Raw genomic sequence first — 17,033 nt, 5'->3', positions numbered from 1 at the left:
TCTTCGTATTACCTGATTTGAGCATAACTTATACAAGTATGGGTCATCCCACTGGTAGCTTCTAACATCATGAAAAAATTTCTTTTTCTACTGAAACTTCAACTCAGGTGGTAGAAATCCACTTACTAAGTAGTTAGCAAAATCTGCACACCATGGAGATCCTGGTTGCTCCAGCATCTGTGCCTGTTGTATTACTAGCAGTTGTTCATCATGAAATATTTCAGTGATATATTTTTTTATCAATGTGCTCGCGTCTGCTTCTAGCCTAGACAGATAGTCTGCTACTTGATTTTCAGTCCCCTTTCTATCTTTAATTTCCAAATCAAACTCCTCAAGCAATAAGATCCATCTTATTAATCTCGGTTTAGCATCCTTTTTTTAGATTAGGTGCTTGATGGCTGCATGATCTGTGTAAACTGTCACTTTAGTACCCACTAAGTAAGCTCTAAACTTATCGAAAGCAAATACTACTGCTAGCAACTCTTTCTCTGTAGTGGTGTAATTAATCTGAACTTGAATAAGAGTTTTGCTAGCATAGTATATAAAGTGGAAAACTTTATTCTGCCTCTGCCCCATCACTACCCCAATAGAATGGTCACTGACATCACACATCAACTCAAATGGTAGAGTCCAATCTAGTGCTATAACCACTGGTGTAGTGATCAAAGCTTTCTTTAATTCTCTAAAAGCTTGAAGACAGTCGACAGTCTTTATCAAAATGAAAAGGCTTGTCATGTTCTAGTAATGAGCATAATGGTTTAGCTACTTTGGAAAAGTCTTTTATGAATCTTCTGTAAAATCCAGCATGTCCTAAAAAACTTCTAATCCCCTTGACTGAAGTGGGAGGTGGCAGTTTATCTATCACTTCTATCTTCATTTTATCTACCTCTATGTCATTCTTGGACACCTTGTGACCCAACACTATGCCTTCTTGCACCCTAAAGTGGCATTTTTTTTTTTCAGTTGAGTACTAAGTTAGTCATCTCACACTTTTTAAGAACTTCTTCCAAGTTGTGTAAACAATTAGTATACGTCTCTCCAAAGACTGAGAAATCATCCATGAAAACTTCCAATGTTTGCTCCAACATATCTGAAAAAATAGACATCATACATCCCTGGAAAGTTCCTGAGCATTGCACAAACCAAAGGGCATTCTTCTGAAGGCAAAAGTTCCATAAGGACAGGTAAATATAGTCTTTTCCTGATCCTCTAGGGCTATAGCAATTTGGTTGTAGCCTTGATACCCATCTAGGAAACAATAGTATTGTTTCCCAGTAAGTTTGTCCAACATTTGATCTATAAATGGTAGTGGGAAGTGACCCTTCCGTGTATCCAGTCACTCTTCTTGTAGGAATTAGTTCATTCTTTTCATTTGCTATCACTGTTATTCCTCCTTGTTTTGGAATACATTAAACTGGGCTCACCCATAAACTGTCTAATATCGGGTATATGATCCCAGCATCCAGCCATCTGATGATTTCTTTCTTTACAACTTCCTTCATAATGGGGTTTAACCTTCTTTGTTGCTCTACTGAATTACTGTAGCATCTTCTAACAGAATTTTATGCATGCATATGGATGGGTTGATCTCTTTAATGTCTGTCATAGTCCATTTAATTGCTTTTCTGTATTTCCCAAGCACATCTACCAGACTCATTTCTTGATCTGCATCCAAGGTAGATCAAATGATTACAATAAGTGTATTGTTTTGATCAAGATAAGCATATTTCAAATGTGAAGGTAACAATTTTAATTCAAGAGTAGGAGGTAATTCAATAGATGGTAAAGTTGTCTTTATTTCCATGTCTGAAAGATTTAGAGTTTCAATAAATTTACTATGTCTGTTAGATTGTCTTTCTCTCATCCAATCTATCTGATTTGCTGCAACATCTTCTTCTTCAAAACTTTCAAAGGTGGCAGCTTTGATAACCTCGTTACTACAGCATCTATTTATTTTGTTTGCTACAGCAAGATCCACAACACTCAGGAAATTGCAATCTTCTACCTCATCAAGACTCTTCATAGCTTCTAATACATTGAAGGTGACTTGTTGGTCATTCACCCTCATTATTAGGTCTCCTTTCTGTACATCTATCAGAGTCTTCCCGGTTGCTAAGAAATGTCTTCCAAGTATAATTGGTACCTCTTTATCAGCCTCAAAGTCTAGTACAATGAAATCCACTGGAAAGATGAATTAATCAGCCTTCACCAATACAACCCCAATCTTTCCTTCAGGGTATGCATGAGATCTGCCAGCTAATTGCAGAGTGACTGTTGTTGGCCTGCACTCTCCTACTCCCAATTGCTTAAATGCAGATAATGTCATCAGATTAATATTGGCTCCCAAGTCACAGAGTGCTCTGTCATTGTACTTAGTTCCAATTGTACATTGTATTGTGAAGCTTTCTAGATCCTTCAATTTTTTAGGGATCTTACTTTGAAGCATGTGACTGCATTCCTGTGTTAAAACAACAGTTTCAAATTCTCCCAACCTTCTTTTTCTTGCCAAGATATCTTTTAGAAATTTCACATAATTAGGCATTTGTTCCAATGCTTCCACAAAAAGGTATGTTGATGTGTAACTGTTTCAGCACTTCCAAGAATTTGCTAAACTGTTTGTCTTGTTTTTGTTTCTGTCTGTTGGAAAGGAGGTGGATGCCTAAATTGCTGGATAGCTTCAGGAGATACCAATCTCTGCTCCTTTGATTTATTGTAAGTTGTCACCACTAGTGTTGCAGCTTCTTCTTCAGCAGTTATTGGTTGATTCCCTTCTAAAGTTGCTATAGGTTGACCACTAGCACCAGTATCTTGATGGCTGGGTTGTTGTAACATGCTCTCATCTTGAGGTGGTTCTTGTGAGGAGTTAAGTTCCAACCTCTTTTTAGTCACATCAACAAGGATATCAATATTCTTTCCAGATCTTAGGTTGATTACTTTACAGTGTTCTTTACCCTCTCTTCTTGGATCTTCTGTATTGCTGGATAAACTTCCCTGAGATTTGCTACTCATTGCTATGGCAAGTTGTCCAATTTGATTTTCCAGGTTTCCTAGAGATACAACTTGACTTTGCACAATTGATTCATTCTTCGCAATATATTCCTTAATCAGTATTTACAATTAAGTAAGTGGATCATGGCTAGTGTGTTTTTGCCCTTGATTCTACTGATGAAAACCAAGTGGTTGAGTATGTATGTTCTGTCCACTCGGTGCTGGAGCATGCTGATTTTGATTACTCCATGAGAAATTTGGGTGTTGCTTCCATCCAGGGTTGTAAGTATTTGAGTATAGGTTGTTCTAAGGCTGTCGGTTGAAGTTGCCCACATAGTTTACTGATGCTGGATTTCCTGGATAGTCGTCAAATACATGCTCCTCACCACAATTCAGCAACTTGCTTTACTGCTACAGGAGCAGAAGTCATGGCTTTCACCATGTTAGTCAATGAAGTTACTTGAGCTGACAATGCTGTAATTGCATCTATATTATGTACCCCTGCATCTCCTTTTGCTACCGTTTGTCTAGTTGATGATCACTGATAATTATTGTTGGCAATTCTCTCCAAAATTTCATAGGCTTCAGTGTAAGATTTAGATAATAGAGCTCCATTTGCTGAAGCATCAACCATCAATCTCGTACTTAGATTTAACCCATTATAAAAGGTTTCTAGTTGTATGCAACAGGGAATGCCATGATGAGGACACCTTTTGAGCAACTTTTTAAATCTCTCTCAAGCCTCATACAAACTCTCATCTTCAAGTTCGTAAAAGGAAGTGATCCCATTTTGCAATTTTGCATTCTTTGTCAGCCAAGTCATTCCATATAGTGATGGAATCAGATGGTAATGAGTTCAACCATGCTCTTGCTCAATCTCTCAAGGAGTAAAGAAAAAGCCTTAGTCTTAAAGCATCATATGTTGCTCCAACAATTTTAAAAGCATCATCACTTCCAAAAACAACTTAAGATGGAGATGAGGATCTTCATATGGCAGTCCATTAAATTGGCCCACTGTTTGTAGCATTTGAAACATTACTGGTTTAAGTTCAAAGTTAGCGGCTTCCACTTTAGGTCTGACTATTCCAGGATGTACAACTTGAGGAGCTAACACAGCATAATCTCTGATAGCCCTATCTCTGTCATCTGCCATGTAAATGATATTGTTGTTGCCTGGTTGTCTCTAATTAACATGCTCATTTTGCCCCTCTTGAATATTGACAGGTTGTAGTGGCCCATGAGGATCCAAGTTTCCCACATCCTACAGATTATCCATTTCTAAAGCAGTTTTTGAATTTCTTTGTTGTCTTCGCAGTCTCCTTACAGTCCTTTCAATCTCAGGATCAAATTGAAATTCAACAGATCTTTCTTTACGCATGCAAGTGTTGATCTGTCAATAAATAGAACGAACTAGATCAAGTTGCCACTGTCAAGATTGACTTCACACCTCAAAAATAAACAATCAATCCCTAGCAACGGCGCCAAAAACTTGTTGGTTATTTTTTTACTCAATTGCTATTAATGTCAATGTGCAAGTGTACACAACAAGTAATAAAGTGATGAATATTCAAGATAGTCTCCACAGGGACTGATGTTACTAGAAAGGCTACACAATCACGATAGTGCAAACTTCCTTTATTTCAAAAAGAATCTAATTAAAGTTGATTACTACCGAAATAAACAATTGTAAAAAAAAGTAAAACAAATAAATGCAGTAATGAAGTAAATTAGATGAATTCCATAAAAAGAATTCAACGGGAATGAGGTAGCTGAATGATCAAACTCTCTTCATGGGCTGACTGTTTTGTTTAAATTAACACTCGTTGCTGCAGTAATTCCTACATCACTAGGCAAAATTATTTTGCATCCTCAGCTGTCGCTTGTTAGACTTCTCATACCCTTAAGCACCCTAACAATGACCAGTTGTTATTCCACCTAAGGTATGACATTATGAACATACACTCTCTCTACCCTACAAGGTGAATTCGTATGTCTAGAGCTTCACAAATCTTAACTCAAATGTGGCCCTTTTGGGATTCAAGTAAACTTAATCCAGAAAACTTAAATTAAAATCAAGTATTACTCTAATAATTTCCACTAAGACAGGCCCTTTCGCGGCTCTCTCTTAACTTGAACCATTAAATGGGTGGTCAACTGAAATAATGATTATAATGTAAGCTATTAGAGCAAAATGCTATAGCAATCTTGCAGCAACTCATAAGAACAGTAAAAAACCCATTGAGATTGTTTGTCACTCAACTATAATCAAATTTAGTTCATACTTTGAAAAAGAAAAACAAACAGCAAAGTATCAGCCATGAAATACATCGGTTCAATCAAAGAGTAAGAAAAAAAAACAAGTAAAGAACGATGAAAATTGAATCCACAATAGTTCTGCTGATTTTTTCACTGGTACAGACTTATGTTCCCGTGAACTTTGATTTTTCCTTTTTTTTCCTCTTGATTCATTCGATGATAATTCACCGCCCCCTTTTCATATGATGCGTGCTCTTTTTATATATGAAAACTAGGGTAAACAGAAGCCTAGGGCGCGCACAAGTCAGTTTAGGAAACTGCAAATCGGGATTTTGCATATATCTCGCGCTAAATTTTCTTTGTCGTTGTTCCAGGATTGCTACAGCAATGGTTGCTCCAGCAACGGCTACAACACTACATTGTTCCAGATTTTGTTTCAATTCTTATGTAGCCATGTGCTTCCTCATTTTTGCAAACCTGTTGCATCAGCATTCCTTCTATGCAAAATAAGCTTCTGGACACCTACAATTATGCACACAATTTGAGAACGAATTACTCTAAATCAAGCAAAAAATTTGTTAAGACTAAACTAAAATGAATGTTTATACAAAATGTAACAAAAATGCAATAAAAACATATCATTTACTCTCTAAGTAATCTTAATTTAAGTCTAAAACTGTATTATAATAATCATGTACAACGTTTGATGCTGCATTGTACTGTATTATTAATTTTTTTTGAAAATTATCATTTAGATACCTTAAATTTTTGTTTTTATAAAAAATACTACAACACTTTAAGGGTGTATCAATCGTCCACCTTAAATTGACAAAAGTTATCTGCCGACCACTAAACCATTAGCTGCTGTTTGAAAGTTAACGAACCTATAGCGAATTGACAATTTTACCCTTCAAAATTATCACTTGTATACTCTTAAAATCTCTTATTATCACTTATCTACCCTTAAATTATCACTTGTATCATATGAAAAGACCAAATCACCCCTCTAACATCATCATATTTAAACGGCAACTAATGGTTTGGTGGATAGCAAATACATTTTGTCAACTTAGGGTGGACGACTGATATACCCTAAAAGTGTTGTAGTAAATTTAATAACAGAGTAAACTAAGGGTATATGATTGATAATTTTCCTTAATTTTTTAGTTATAATATGTTTGGTGTTGCACTGTACTGTATTAATTGCTTTGGCACTTAGTTTAAATTATATATTTGGAAAATAATATTATTAGTACTTAAAAAAATTAAATATAGAAGTCTTAAATTTTAGAAATTTAACATTATTTTTTTGTATAAATATTAAAAAATCATAATTCTTCATAAAGATCGGAAGTTTATGGCCTTAAATTTTTGGTAGCTTAATATATATTTTTTCAGCATTTTCAAATATATAACCTATGAAATAATGATTGAATCAAATTGTTCTATAAATAACCTCTAAATAATATTACAATATAAATAAATAGTTAAAACATGCAAGGTTAATAATAATAAAGGGCAACATATACACAGTCAAACCAAAATAGAAAAATAAGCAAAATGAAATTTTACATAATGCATTGATTTAGAGGAAAAAAAGGAAAACAAAAACAAATTAGTATTAAATAATTTTAGTTGGAGCCTTTGGAGAGGGGTTTGTTTTTTATCTGGTGCTTTTGCTATCCTTCTTTGTCTCCTTTCACCTTCGTCTTGCTTTTGCTTTTTTTCTTTGCCTCATTTCACCTTCGTCGCCCTTACTCAATATCCTCTTCAAAGAGGTCTCTCTCTCTCTATGGTCAACTTTAATCTCTTGGATCTAGAACAAAACATGGGGGAGGAGAAGTGTCACGACGGTGATGAAGGCAAACTGTGTAGCTCAATGGTTGATGGGCTATTGTGTTAGATGGCGTAGTGGTTGTGGAGTTGTGGTTCACTCGACATGATGATGGTGGAGTTGAGGTGTCTCACGGCAAAGCAAGCTAGCGTGGTGGTGATGGCGCAAAGCTAGCCGACTGTTTTTATTGGTGGACAGATCGGTTGTGAGAAAGTTTTCATGGTTGAGAGATGGGCAGTGATGGAGAGATTGGCTAGAGTGCTTTTCATTTTTTTTTTTTGTTAGATAGTAGAAACCCGCAGAAACCCAACCGCCCAGCAGGTTAGTTTATGTGGCATTGTCGCATTATTATTTTGTCTAATACAATACTTTGTACAATCTAAAATGAAATAGTATTAATATAATACAATATAAACTCTTAATACAGCCTTATGACAGGTGCCAAATATGCCCTTGTTAGCCTAAAGGGCTACACACATTATAATTTTGATGATAACAAACATGTGTCTTAAGTGATATGATGAATATTGTATATCATGTTTTCACTAGTTCTTGAAGAAAATATTTATGCAAGTGAATCAAGTGAAATCAAGCTCAAGACACTCAACGCACAATGGCTTGATCAAGAATAAAGTTTAGCACAACGGAGTCATTATGGCAACAAATTCATGTAAAGCCGATATGATTTAATATATGCATGGTTTAGCATTTGAGAAACTCAAGATTTTACTTAATAAATCATTATTTTTCATAGACCAAAAGATTATATATATATATATATATATATATATATATATATATATATATATAGGACAAGTATTTTGTGGATTTCAGTGTTTTTCAAATTTTGGATAAAATTAAAAAAGCTTTGAGAACTTTGAAATAAATAAGCATTATGGTAAAACAAATTATGAAAAGAACTTCTTTGAAAAATATTATAAAGTTTTAGGGCATATGATAACTCTAGGAAATGAGAGTTATTACATCAATTCTAGACTTGAATCAAGATCACTTAGAGAACAAATAAGGTGTTTTTATTACATTTTGCATAACCATTCATTTTAGTTGAGTCTTAATAAGTTTTGCTTGAATCAAAGTAATTTGTGCTAAAAACAGGTGCATAATTGTAGGTTCTCAGAAAGTCTTAATTCATGAGGGGATGTTGGGACATTAGAGGAGCAAGAGGAGGAAAGAAGATGGCCACAAAAGAAGAAAAGCTCAATCGGGAAAGATGCGGTGCTATTGCGGATGTTAGAGCAACCCGTGCTATAGCAATCTGGGAGCAATGCGGGAGAAAACTTAGGCGCGGGTCAGCGCATGTTTCCTAATTTAACGCATGCACGCTCATGGGCTTTTGTTTACCCTAATTTGCAATATAAAAGGGAGGCGTGCACCACATAGAAAGGCGGCAAGGGAATTGTCATTAGAATAATTGCGAGGAAAAGAAGAAGAAGATCAGAATTGAAGAGTGTTGTTTCGGCAACATTGGAGAATCGTGCATTCCGAGATCAATATATTTATGTTTATTTTTCTCATTCAAATTATGAACTAAATTTACTTGTAGTTGAGTGACAAATAATTCAACGGGTTCTTGACTGTTCTTATATGTTGTTATGGCACTGCTGTAGCATTTTACTCTAGTAGTTTTTATGAATATAACTGTTATTTTGGTTGACTGTCCATTTAATAGTTTCAGTTAAGATAGAGCAGCAAAAGGGCATGTCTTAGCAGATATTATTAGAGTATTACTTGATCTTAAGTTGAATTTCCTGGATTAGGTTATCTTGAATCCCGTAAAGACAATATTTGAAATAAGATTTGTGACACACTAGATATAGGTGTTCACCTTGTAGGGTGGAGAGATTAAAAGTTATAATGCCATACCATAAGTATATAAGCAACTGGTCATTGTTAATAGATTTAAGGGTATGAGATTTCCAATATGCGATAGCTGAGGATGTAGATTTATTCTGCCCAGTGCTGTAGCATTTGCTATAACAACTGGTGCTAAATTGATAAATAACAGTCATCCCATAAGGAGAGTTTGATCATTCAACTACTATGATCTCAATTGAATCTTAGACACATTTAATCTAGTTTATTTCATTACAGTATTATTTTATTTAATTCTTTCACAATCCTTAATTACGTTAGAAATCACTTTACAATTGTTTGTTTTGGTCCTAAATTGATTTGCACTATTGTGATTGCTTTAACATTTTGAGTAACATTAATCCATGTGGAGACGATCTTAAATACTCATCACTTTATTACTTGTTGTGTATACTTGCACATTGGCATTGGTAGTAATTGCTTATTAAAAATAACCAACAGCATAGCATAATTTTAAAAGGTTGTAGGAATAACGAACATTATTTGGAAATTCTACATTTGGATATGTTTGCAAATTTTTATAACGTTTTGGGTCATAGTCAGATTACCAAAAGTTTCGGGTAAAAACATAATTTTAGAAAATAGTGTTAGCATAGCAAAATTCAAATTGCAATGGTAACTTGCACTATACTAAGTGGCGAGCCGGCTAATCAAGAGGCTAGCCGCTTGTTTACTGGTTTTGTCCATAACGGCTAATTTTTATGTCAAAACTATATAAACTCAAATCCAATTCAATTTTAAGGACTTTTGTAAGAAATAACAAGAGCATACATCATATTTTGAGCTTCCATTTTACAAATCATCATATATTAAATCTCCATTGTGCTATTATTTGTATATCCACTCTAAAAGATAGTAGTTGTAATTTTCATTTCTTTATCAAATTTGTGAGAATTTGAGTTTGAGAAATATTTGGGTTAAGAAATTGAGGGATAATCTCTTGTTGTAAAGGTCCATTGACACATTTGGAGGCTTGGATAGTAAAAACCTCAAGCTTGATTTACTTGGAGGCGTGGACGTAGACGGAGATTGCCGAACCACGTAAAAATATTTGTGTTCGCTCTCTCTTCCTATACTCTTTTATTTTTTAGCATTGTTAAATTTATTGTTTTTTATTTTATTAAGGTATTAGATTATATTGTGGTGTGGTTTGTTTAGCTTAACTTTTAAAAACTCAATTCACCCCCTCTTGGGTTGTATAACTAGTATTTCAGCCCTAAATTCATACAAACTTTTAATAGTATTAATATTCTTAATTATTTATTTCATAGTAAAAAGTTAATAGAGGTAGGGTAAGGATGTTTTCACCCCACAGCAAATGTAAGTTTACCCCATTTCAAAAAATTATTTACAAAATCCACAGTACTTTTTAAAATTTAAAATAAAGAGAAAGTTTAAATAATTAATCAATTATATCATTTCCTTCATATAAATCTCTTGACCATTGTTCATCATTAATCTTTTTTAACATAAGTTAATTTGACTATTTTATCCCATAACCAAATTGTCTAAAATGAAATGCAAGTTATGCAATTCAAGAGGGGGGTGAATTGGGTTTTTAAAACTTAAGCTAAACAAATCGCACAACAATTTAATCTATTCCCTTAATGAAATAAAATAAATAAACTTAATAAAGCACAGTAATAAAAGTGTAAGGGAAGAGAGAGCAAACACTACAATTTTTACATGGTTCGGCAATCCCCACCTACGTCCACGCCTCTAAGCCAACCAAGCTAGGGGATTTCACTATCCAAGCCTCTCAAGACTTCAATTTCTTTACAATTGACTTCTATAGTGTCAATAAACCTTTACAACCAAGAGAGTATCTTCCAATCTCTTCACTCAAGTGTTTCTCACACTTATACACTCACAAATGTGATGAGAAAATAAAGATTACAACAAAGAACTCTCTTTTAGAGTAAATATACAAATGATAGCTCAATGAAAATTTAATTTATGATGATTTGCAAATTAAAAGCTCAAAATATGTTGTTTATACTTGCAAAAGTCTTAAAATTGAAGTTGGAGTTGAGTTTTTATAGCTAAAGCCCAAAAACTAGTCGTTATAGTATAATTCCAGCAAGCAAGCGGTTAGCTACTTAATTTAGCCAACTCCTCACTTTAGAACAGTAAAGTTACCGTTAAAATTGAATTGCCACAGTAATACTACTCATAAAAGTACAATTTTACCCAAAACTTTCAGTAACTATGCGATGACCCAAAAGGTCATAGAACTTTGCAAAAAAGTTCAATTTTAGAATTTCTAAATAATGCTTGTAAGGTTCAATTCTCTCACTTAAATATAATAGAATTTATTTTGAGCTAACAAGCCCCTTAAAGTATTAAAATAATAATAATAATATGTAATATTTAATTTTAAGAGAAGTAATAACATAAGTGATGATGCAATGACTAAGTAATAATGACATAAGCAATCATATAAGTGATGATGTAAGAGAAGTTTGTAGAGATAGATAAGAATTCTAGACATTAATAAGGTATTTATGAAGGATAATCTCAACCATTGATCAAGAGTTATGGTGGCAAAATCCTAACCATCCATTAGCCTTAAGAAATCTTATAAATACCCCCTAGCCCCGTTCATTTTCAATCCAACTAAGGAATTAAAACATTTGTTTAAGAGAGAATCAAAGCAATTGATAAATTTACTCTCCTTATTCTCCACAAGATTTCCAATTACTCTATCTAGAGTTTATATTAGCATAATTTTAGATTGTTACATATCATAATACATTATTTAAGGTGTGTTTAGGTTCTGTTTAGGGTTCTGATAGATTGTGGGTTTTAGCGCACTGGACAAATTCTGGATAATATGAGTATCTCGAATTCAAACATATATTTTCTGAACGATTTTTCTTAAGAACTTTATATTTCTGAAAACTAGACATATAGGACTTATTGTTTAAATTTTGTTTCACAAGATTTGACTTTGTTTTCAATTTTATATGGATTTTTAAAATTGACACTAATACATTGGAAAACTGCGATTCTAGTATAACCTACATGAGGGGGTCACCTCTAAAGGGCCAAAACGCCGAAAAGTGTCATATATAAGTCATTACATATGAAAAGTTAATTTAAAAGTTTTGGCTCATTGTCCGTAGTTATTCTGATTCTGATTCTGATCGTATTATACAATCACTACAAGAAATTTAACTTTTTGAGACCATTTTTTACAACAATTTTAATTTTGGTCAAAGAATGATACTTATTATGACAAATTTTTGAAATCGCAATCAATAGTCTCGTCCTAACTTATATTATATTTTTTAACCAATAATTTTTGTTTTTTAACAAGACATTTGTGAGACATAATATAATTATAGGTGACAAAACTATTTTGTCGCTAAAAAATGGGTGTAAATTTCGGCAAACTTGATACGAACCCCGTCAAGAATTGACGCGACCCTAATCAATTTAGTTCCCAAGATCGAATCTAAACCAGGCATGGAAGGGAACCTCGACCCAATGCTTATTGAAAGCACGAACCTTGGTATGTGAAGACGCTACAATCAGCTATAGATGGTCTGATTGATAAGTCAAGAATTTGAACGCCATGGAAATCCGATAAGTTCAAAGAGTTCATAAAGAACCAAAGAGAATTAACTCTCTCACCAATTGCATAAAAAAAAATCCTTTTTTGTTTATTGAATATGAGTACTTTATATAGGGTTGGTTACAAGAATTTTTGGAAATAAATCCTAACCCAAAAATCAAATCTAAATCTAAATCTTCCATAATAGGAAAGAATCTAAATCAAATCAGAATCCTAATATAAGTAAATAGGAAAGAATTTAAACTAAATCAGGATCCTAATTGTCTTAAATACCTTACATCGATTAAATGGAAACTAGGCGATTGAAATAGAAATAATTGATTTGATTCCCTAATAGCCTCCTCAAGAAACGGGAAAGTATCTGAAAAAGGAAAATAATATATTTTCCAGCCATAATGTTAAAGCCAACTTCCCTATTTCATGGAAGTGACTATTTGGAAACTTCATGAGTCTGAATTATGCATTTATCATGTGCGATTCCTTCAATGGCCCTTCACAAATTTGATTGAGCCCAAGTTGCTTGAATCAATCCATTAAGCGTTTCTTTGAATTTCTTTGCTCGAGCTCTTGTAACGGGTCCGACGGAAACTTGAATAGGATTTGAATATGCCTCATCCCATGTGCTTGTGATAGTTTTATCCTTAATATTATTATTCCCCTCCTCTTGAAAAGGATTTGTCCTCAAATCATCACCTACATCAAAAGGACTCAAATTAGAAACATTAAAAGTAGCACTTACATTGTACTCACCATGCAAATCCAGTTTGTATGCATTGTCATTGGTATGTTCCAAAACTTGGAATGGTCCATCCCCTCGAGGTAATAACTTAGATTTCCTTCATTCCGAAAATCGTTCCTTGCGCATGTGTAACCACACCCAATCACCGGGTTCAAAGACTAGCTTATGTCGCCCTTTATTGGCTTGTTTAGCATATTGCTCAGTTCTCCGCTCAATGTTGAACTTTGCATTCTCACGTATCTGTTTAACAATTTCAGCATTTTTCTTGCCATTTAAGTTAACATGCTCAGAAACAGGTAATGGAGTTAAATCCAATGGGGTTAAAGGATTAAAACCATAAACAATTTCAAACGGTGAATACTTAGTAGCACAAGTGGTAAATAATCTTCCCAAGTTTCGATGTTCTTTCTAATGATAGCTCGCAACAAAGTAGATAAAGTTCTATTCACAACTTCTATTTGACCATCAATTTGAGGGTGACAAGTAGTTGAAAACAACAACTTAGTTCCTAACTTAGCCCATAAGGTTTTTCAAAAGTAACTTAATAACTTAGCATCCCTATCAGAAACAATTGTCCTGGGCATACCATGCAACCTCACAATCTTCCTAAAGAATAGGTCAGCAACATTAGAAGCATCATCTGTTTTGTGACATGGAATAAAATGTGCCATCTTTAAAAATCTATCTCTAACCACAAAAATTGAGTCTTTCCCTTGTCTAGACCTCGGTAAACCTAGTACAAAATCCATCGAAATATCAGTCCAAGGTGCACTAGGTATTGACAAAGGGGTGTATAAGCCATAAGGTTGCACTTTCGATTTGGCTTGCCTACAAGTGACACATCTACCACAAAGTCTTTCAACATCTAGTTTCATATGTGGCCAATAGAAGTGTTCCTGTACAATTGCTAGAGTCTTTACAACTCCAAAATGCCTCATTAACCCTCCTCCATGGGATTCTCTCACTAACAAATCTCTCAAAGAACAGTTAGGCACACAGTTTATTCTCCCGAAATAAATAGCCATCATGCCTAAAAGTATTTTCCGACTACAGTCTTTTCACAAACTTGGTATTCAACACTGAAATCATGGTCATCAGTGTTGAGTGTTAGAAAATGCATATTTATAAAGGAGAAAACCGTCATTTTACATTTCAAGTCTTACTAACAACCCTTACTTTTATGTATTTAACCTTCTTGTGATTTAATTACATGTGTTTTATTTTAATTAAGTATTTTATGTATTTTAGGGGCATCATAGTCATTTCACAATAAACGAGAAATCAGATGGCAAAACGGACATCACTTTTGAACTCAGGACGGTCGAAAACCTTAAGAGGAGCATAAAAGGAAAAATGGCATTGTTCACATGTACGGTACTATTCACGTGTACGGTACTGTATATGTTACTGTTCACGACACTGTTCACATAGACGGACCGATGACGTGGCATTGACTGATGAGGTGTCACGATCCTATTGGACTAAAATTCTTATATACTGTTGATGGTGACGTGGCAGCATATCAGTGGACAAAAAATCTCGCATACGGTGCATGCATCACACAGGATTATTTTCAACCAAACCGTGTTACTGTTCATCCGGGTCAAACCGTGTTACTGTTCATCCGCGTGGTCAAACTGTGGACTGTTGACTGATGACGTGGCACAATCCTGAGCGTCCAAACTGTTTTTAATTCGATGGCCATGATTTACTCCATGTATCTATAAAAAGGGGGCCTCTCCCCCCTAATTTGATATCTCTGAATCTATTTTTGGGATCCATTTTCTGTAATTCCTTCTCCATCTTGTATTTTCTTCGTATTTTAATAAATTCCCATTTTGCCCCTAGTTCAATTATGAGTGGCTAATTTTCTTTCAAGCTTGGGTTGAAGGTGAAGTCTCAACATGTGTCATGGGCTTAATTTGGTAAATTTATTTTCTCTTCCCCTCTAGTTTTTGTGGATGTTTTGACTTCTCGTCGACAAATAATAATAATCTTGTCTAGATACCGCCTTGGTTACACCGGCTCTCTAGTATAAGGTTATTATTATTTGGCACGATAAGCCCTTAGCACCATATTGATTAGAGTGTGGTTCATGAGGTGTGGATTCCCCCCTCATGATTTAATTGGCGTTAATACGGATTATTTAGCCCATGATGCATGTTGATACAGATCCGAATACCCAAGTACGTCATTTCAATAGATTTCGCTTCAATTTATTATCGCCATTTCAATTCCAATTTTAGAATTTATTCTTGCCATTTTAATTTAAGATTTAGCATATTTCAAATCATTTCCACCACAAATCCAATCACCCATTTATAAAATTTATTCTACACAATTAAAATCCACCTCCTCGTGGGATCGACACTCGTCACCATTAGTCTATACTACAATAGATTCGTGCGCTTGCGAGTACATTAAAATTTGCACAACAAGTTTTTGGCGCCGTTGCCGGGGAGGTAAGTAATTTTAATTCATAGAATTAATTTTTGTGAATAATTTCTTTTATTTGTTTTCTTGTATTGTTTTTATTATTAAAAAAAAAGAAAAAGAAAAAAAGTGAATCTACATTTAAAGGTTAGTATTTCTTTTCTTTTTCTCTTCTTTAAAATTCTGTAATTTAATTTTCAATTTATTTTTCTTTGTAATTTTTTTTTATCTTATTAATTTATTTTTAGTTAATTTATTTCACGTATTTGTTTTTGTGTATTTTTATAGAAAGGTTTTAATAGCGCAATAAGGTTAGTATCATAATTTCTCCCTCTTCTTTATTTTTATTTGTTTTGTTCCCATCTTTATTTTTATTTTATTTGTTTTGCATGCATGGTCGTAGGTCATTATTACCTAATCTTGAACCTATAGACCTTGAATTAGAAAAAATACTTCGCACACAAAAGCACATAAAAAATAATTTTGAAATGGATTTGCAACCACAAGAGAGGCCATTTAAGGACTACTTCAGTCCCTTAGCTAATTTGAGCACATCATTTATAAGATACCCAAATGTAGCTGCTAGGAGTTTTGAATTAAAACCTAGTGTGCTAAATTGTCTCCCCACATTTTATGGCCTAGAAAATGAGGACCCATATAATCATCTGAATGATTTTCATGCCATTTGTCAAACTTTTAAATATGAAAATTTTTCAGACGATGATGTTAAACTCAGATTATTCCCATTTTCTTTAAAGGATAGAGCTCGTTCATGGCTTAATACATTGCCTGCCAATAGCATTTCATCATGGGAACAAATGGTAACTAAATTTTTGAATAAATATTTCCCAGTGCATAAAACCAATGCTATTCGCAGGGAAATCTCGGAGTTTACCCAGAGAGAGGACGAGCAATTTTTCGAAACATGGGAGCGATTCAATGGGCTACTCTTGAAGTGTCCACATCATGGGTACGAGAAATGGCACCAATGCCAATACTTTTTGGAGGGATTATTGCCGAATGTGCAAGAATGGCTAATGGCAACAAGTGGAGGAGAGCTAATGTCAAAAAGTGCATCAGAGATTTGGGAATTCTTCCAGCGACAAGCAGATAATTCCCAACAACGGAGTCGATCACTCAGGAATACTAGAAGAATTAAGGGAGTGAATGAGGTTCACATTGGCGAATCTAGTTCAGAAATTAAAGAAGTCAAAGCAATAATTGAAGGTCTCTCTCGACAAATAGCATCGTTATCGACTGCTAAATCAACAGAGCCACATGACCCTGACTCATATCCAGATCAAGCCAATGCC

General features: G+C 34.2%; 1 protein-coding gene and 2 non-coding genes across 3 annotated transcripts; 1 reads left to right on the top strand and 2 right to left on the bottom strand.

The window, feature by feature from the left end:
- Positions 1-2,194: 2,194 nt before the first annotated feature.
- LOC112097955 lies at positions 2,195-4,141 on the bottom strand. The gene is made up of 3 exons (XM_024183546.1): positions 4,028-4,141; positions 2,689-3,099; positions 2,195-2,458 (listed from the first exon to the last, which is right to left on the bottom strand). Exons 1-3 carry the CDS (start codon positions 4,139-4,141, stop codon positions 2,195-2,197), a joined length of 789 nt encoding a protein of 262 aa, XP_024039314.1.
- LOC112098770 lies at positions 3,681-3,787 on the top strand. Its single transcript, XR_002905878.1, has one exon. It is a non-coding gene; the product is annotated as a small nucleolar RNA R71 (small nucleolar RNA).
- Positions 4,142-16,589: 12,448 nt separating the features above from the next.
- Positions 16,590-16,693, bottom strand: LOC112098682. Its single transcript, XR_002905792.1, has one exon. It is a non-coding gene; the product is annotated as a small nucleolar RNA R71 (small nucleolar RNA).
- Positions 16,694-17,033: the final 340 nt, after the last annotated feature.

The sequence above is a fragment of the Citrus clementina genome, unplaced genomic scaffold (genome assembly GCF_000493195.1).
Source record: "Citrus clementina cultivar Clemenules unplaced genomic scaffold, Citrus_clementina_v1.0 scaffold_5, whole genome shotgun sequence".
Taxonomy (NCBI): domain Eukaryota; kingdom Viridiplantae; phylum Streptophyta; class Magnoliopsida; order Sapindales; family Rutaceae; genus Citrus; species Citrus x clementina.
The sequence above is the reverse complement of the archived record's forward strand: the minus strand, read 5'-3'. Positions and strand labels throughout refer to the sequence as shown.

Bases quoted from the DNA above. Each gene is read 5' to 3' on its own strand.
- LOC112097955 (XM_024183546.1), bottom strand. From the start codon at position 4,141: ATGGCAGATGACAGAGATAGGGCTATCAGAGATTATGCTGTGTTAGCT. The intron at 3,100-4,027 runs GTAATGTTTCAA...ATACTGATTAAG, and splicing joins CTAACTTTGAACTTAAACCA to GAATATATTGCGAAGAATGA. The intron at 2,459-2,688 runs GTATCTCCTGAA...GTTTTAACACAG, and splicing joins AATCAAAGGAGCAGAGATTG to GAATGCAGTCACATGCTTCA.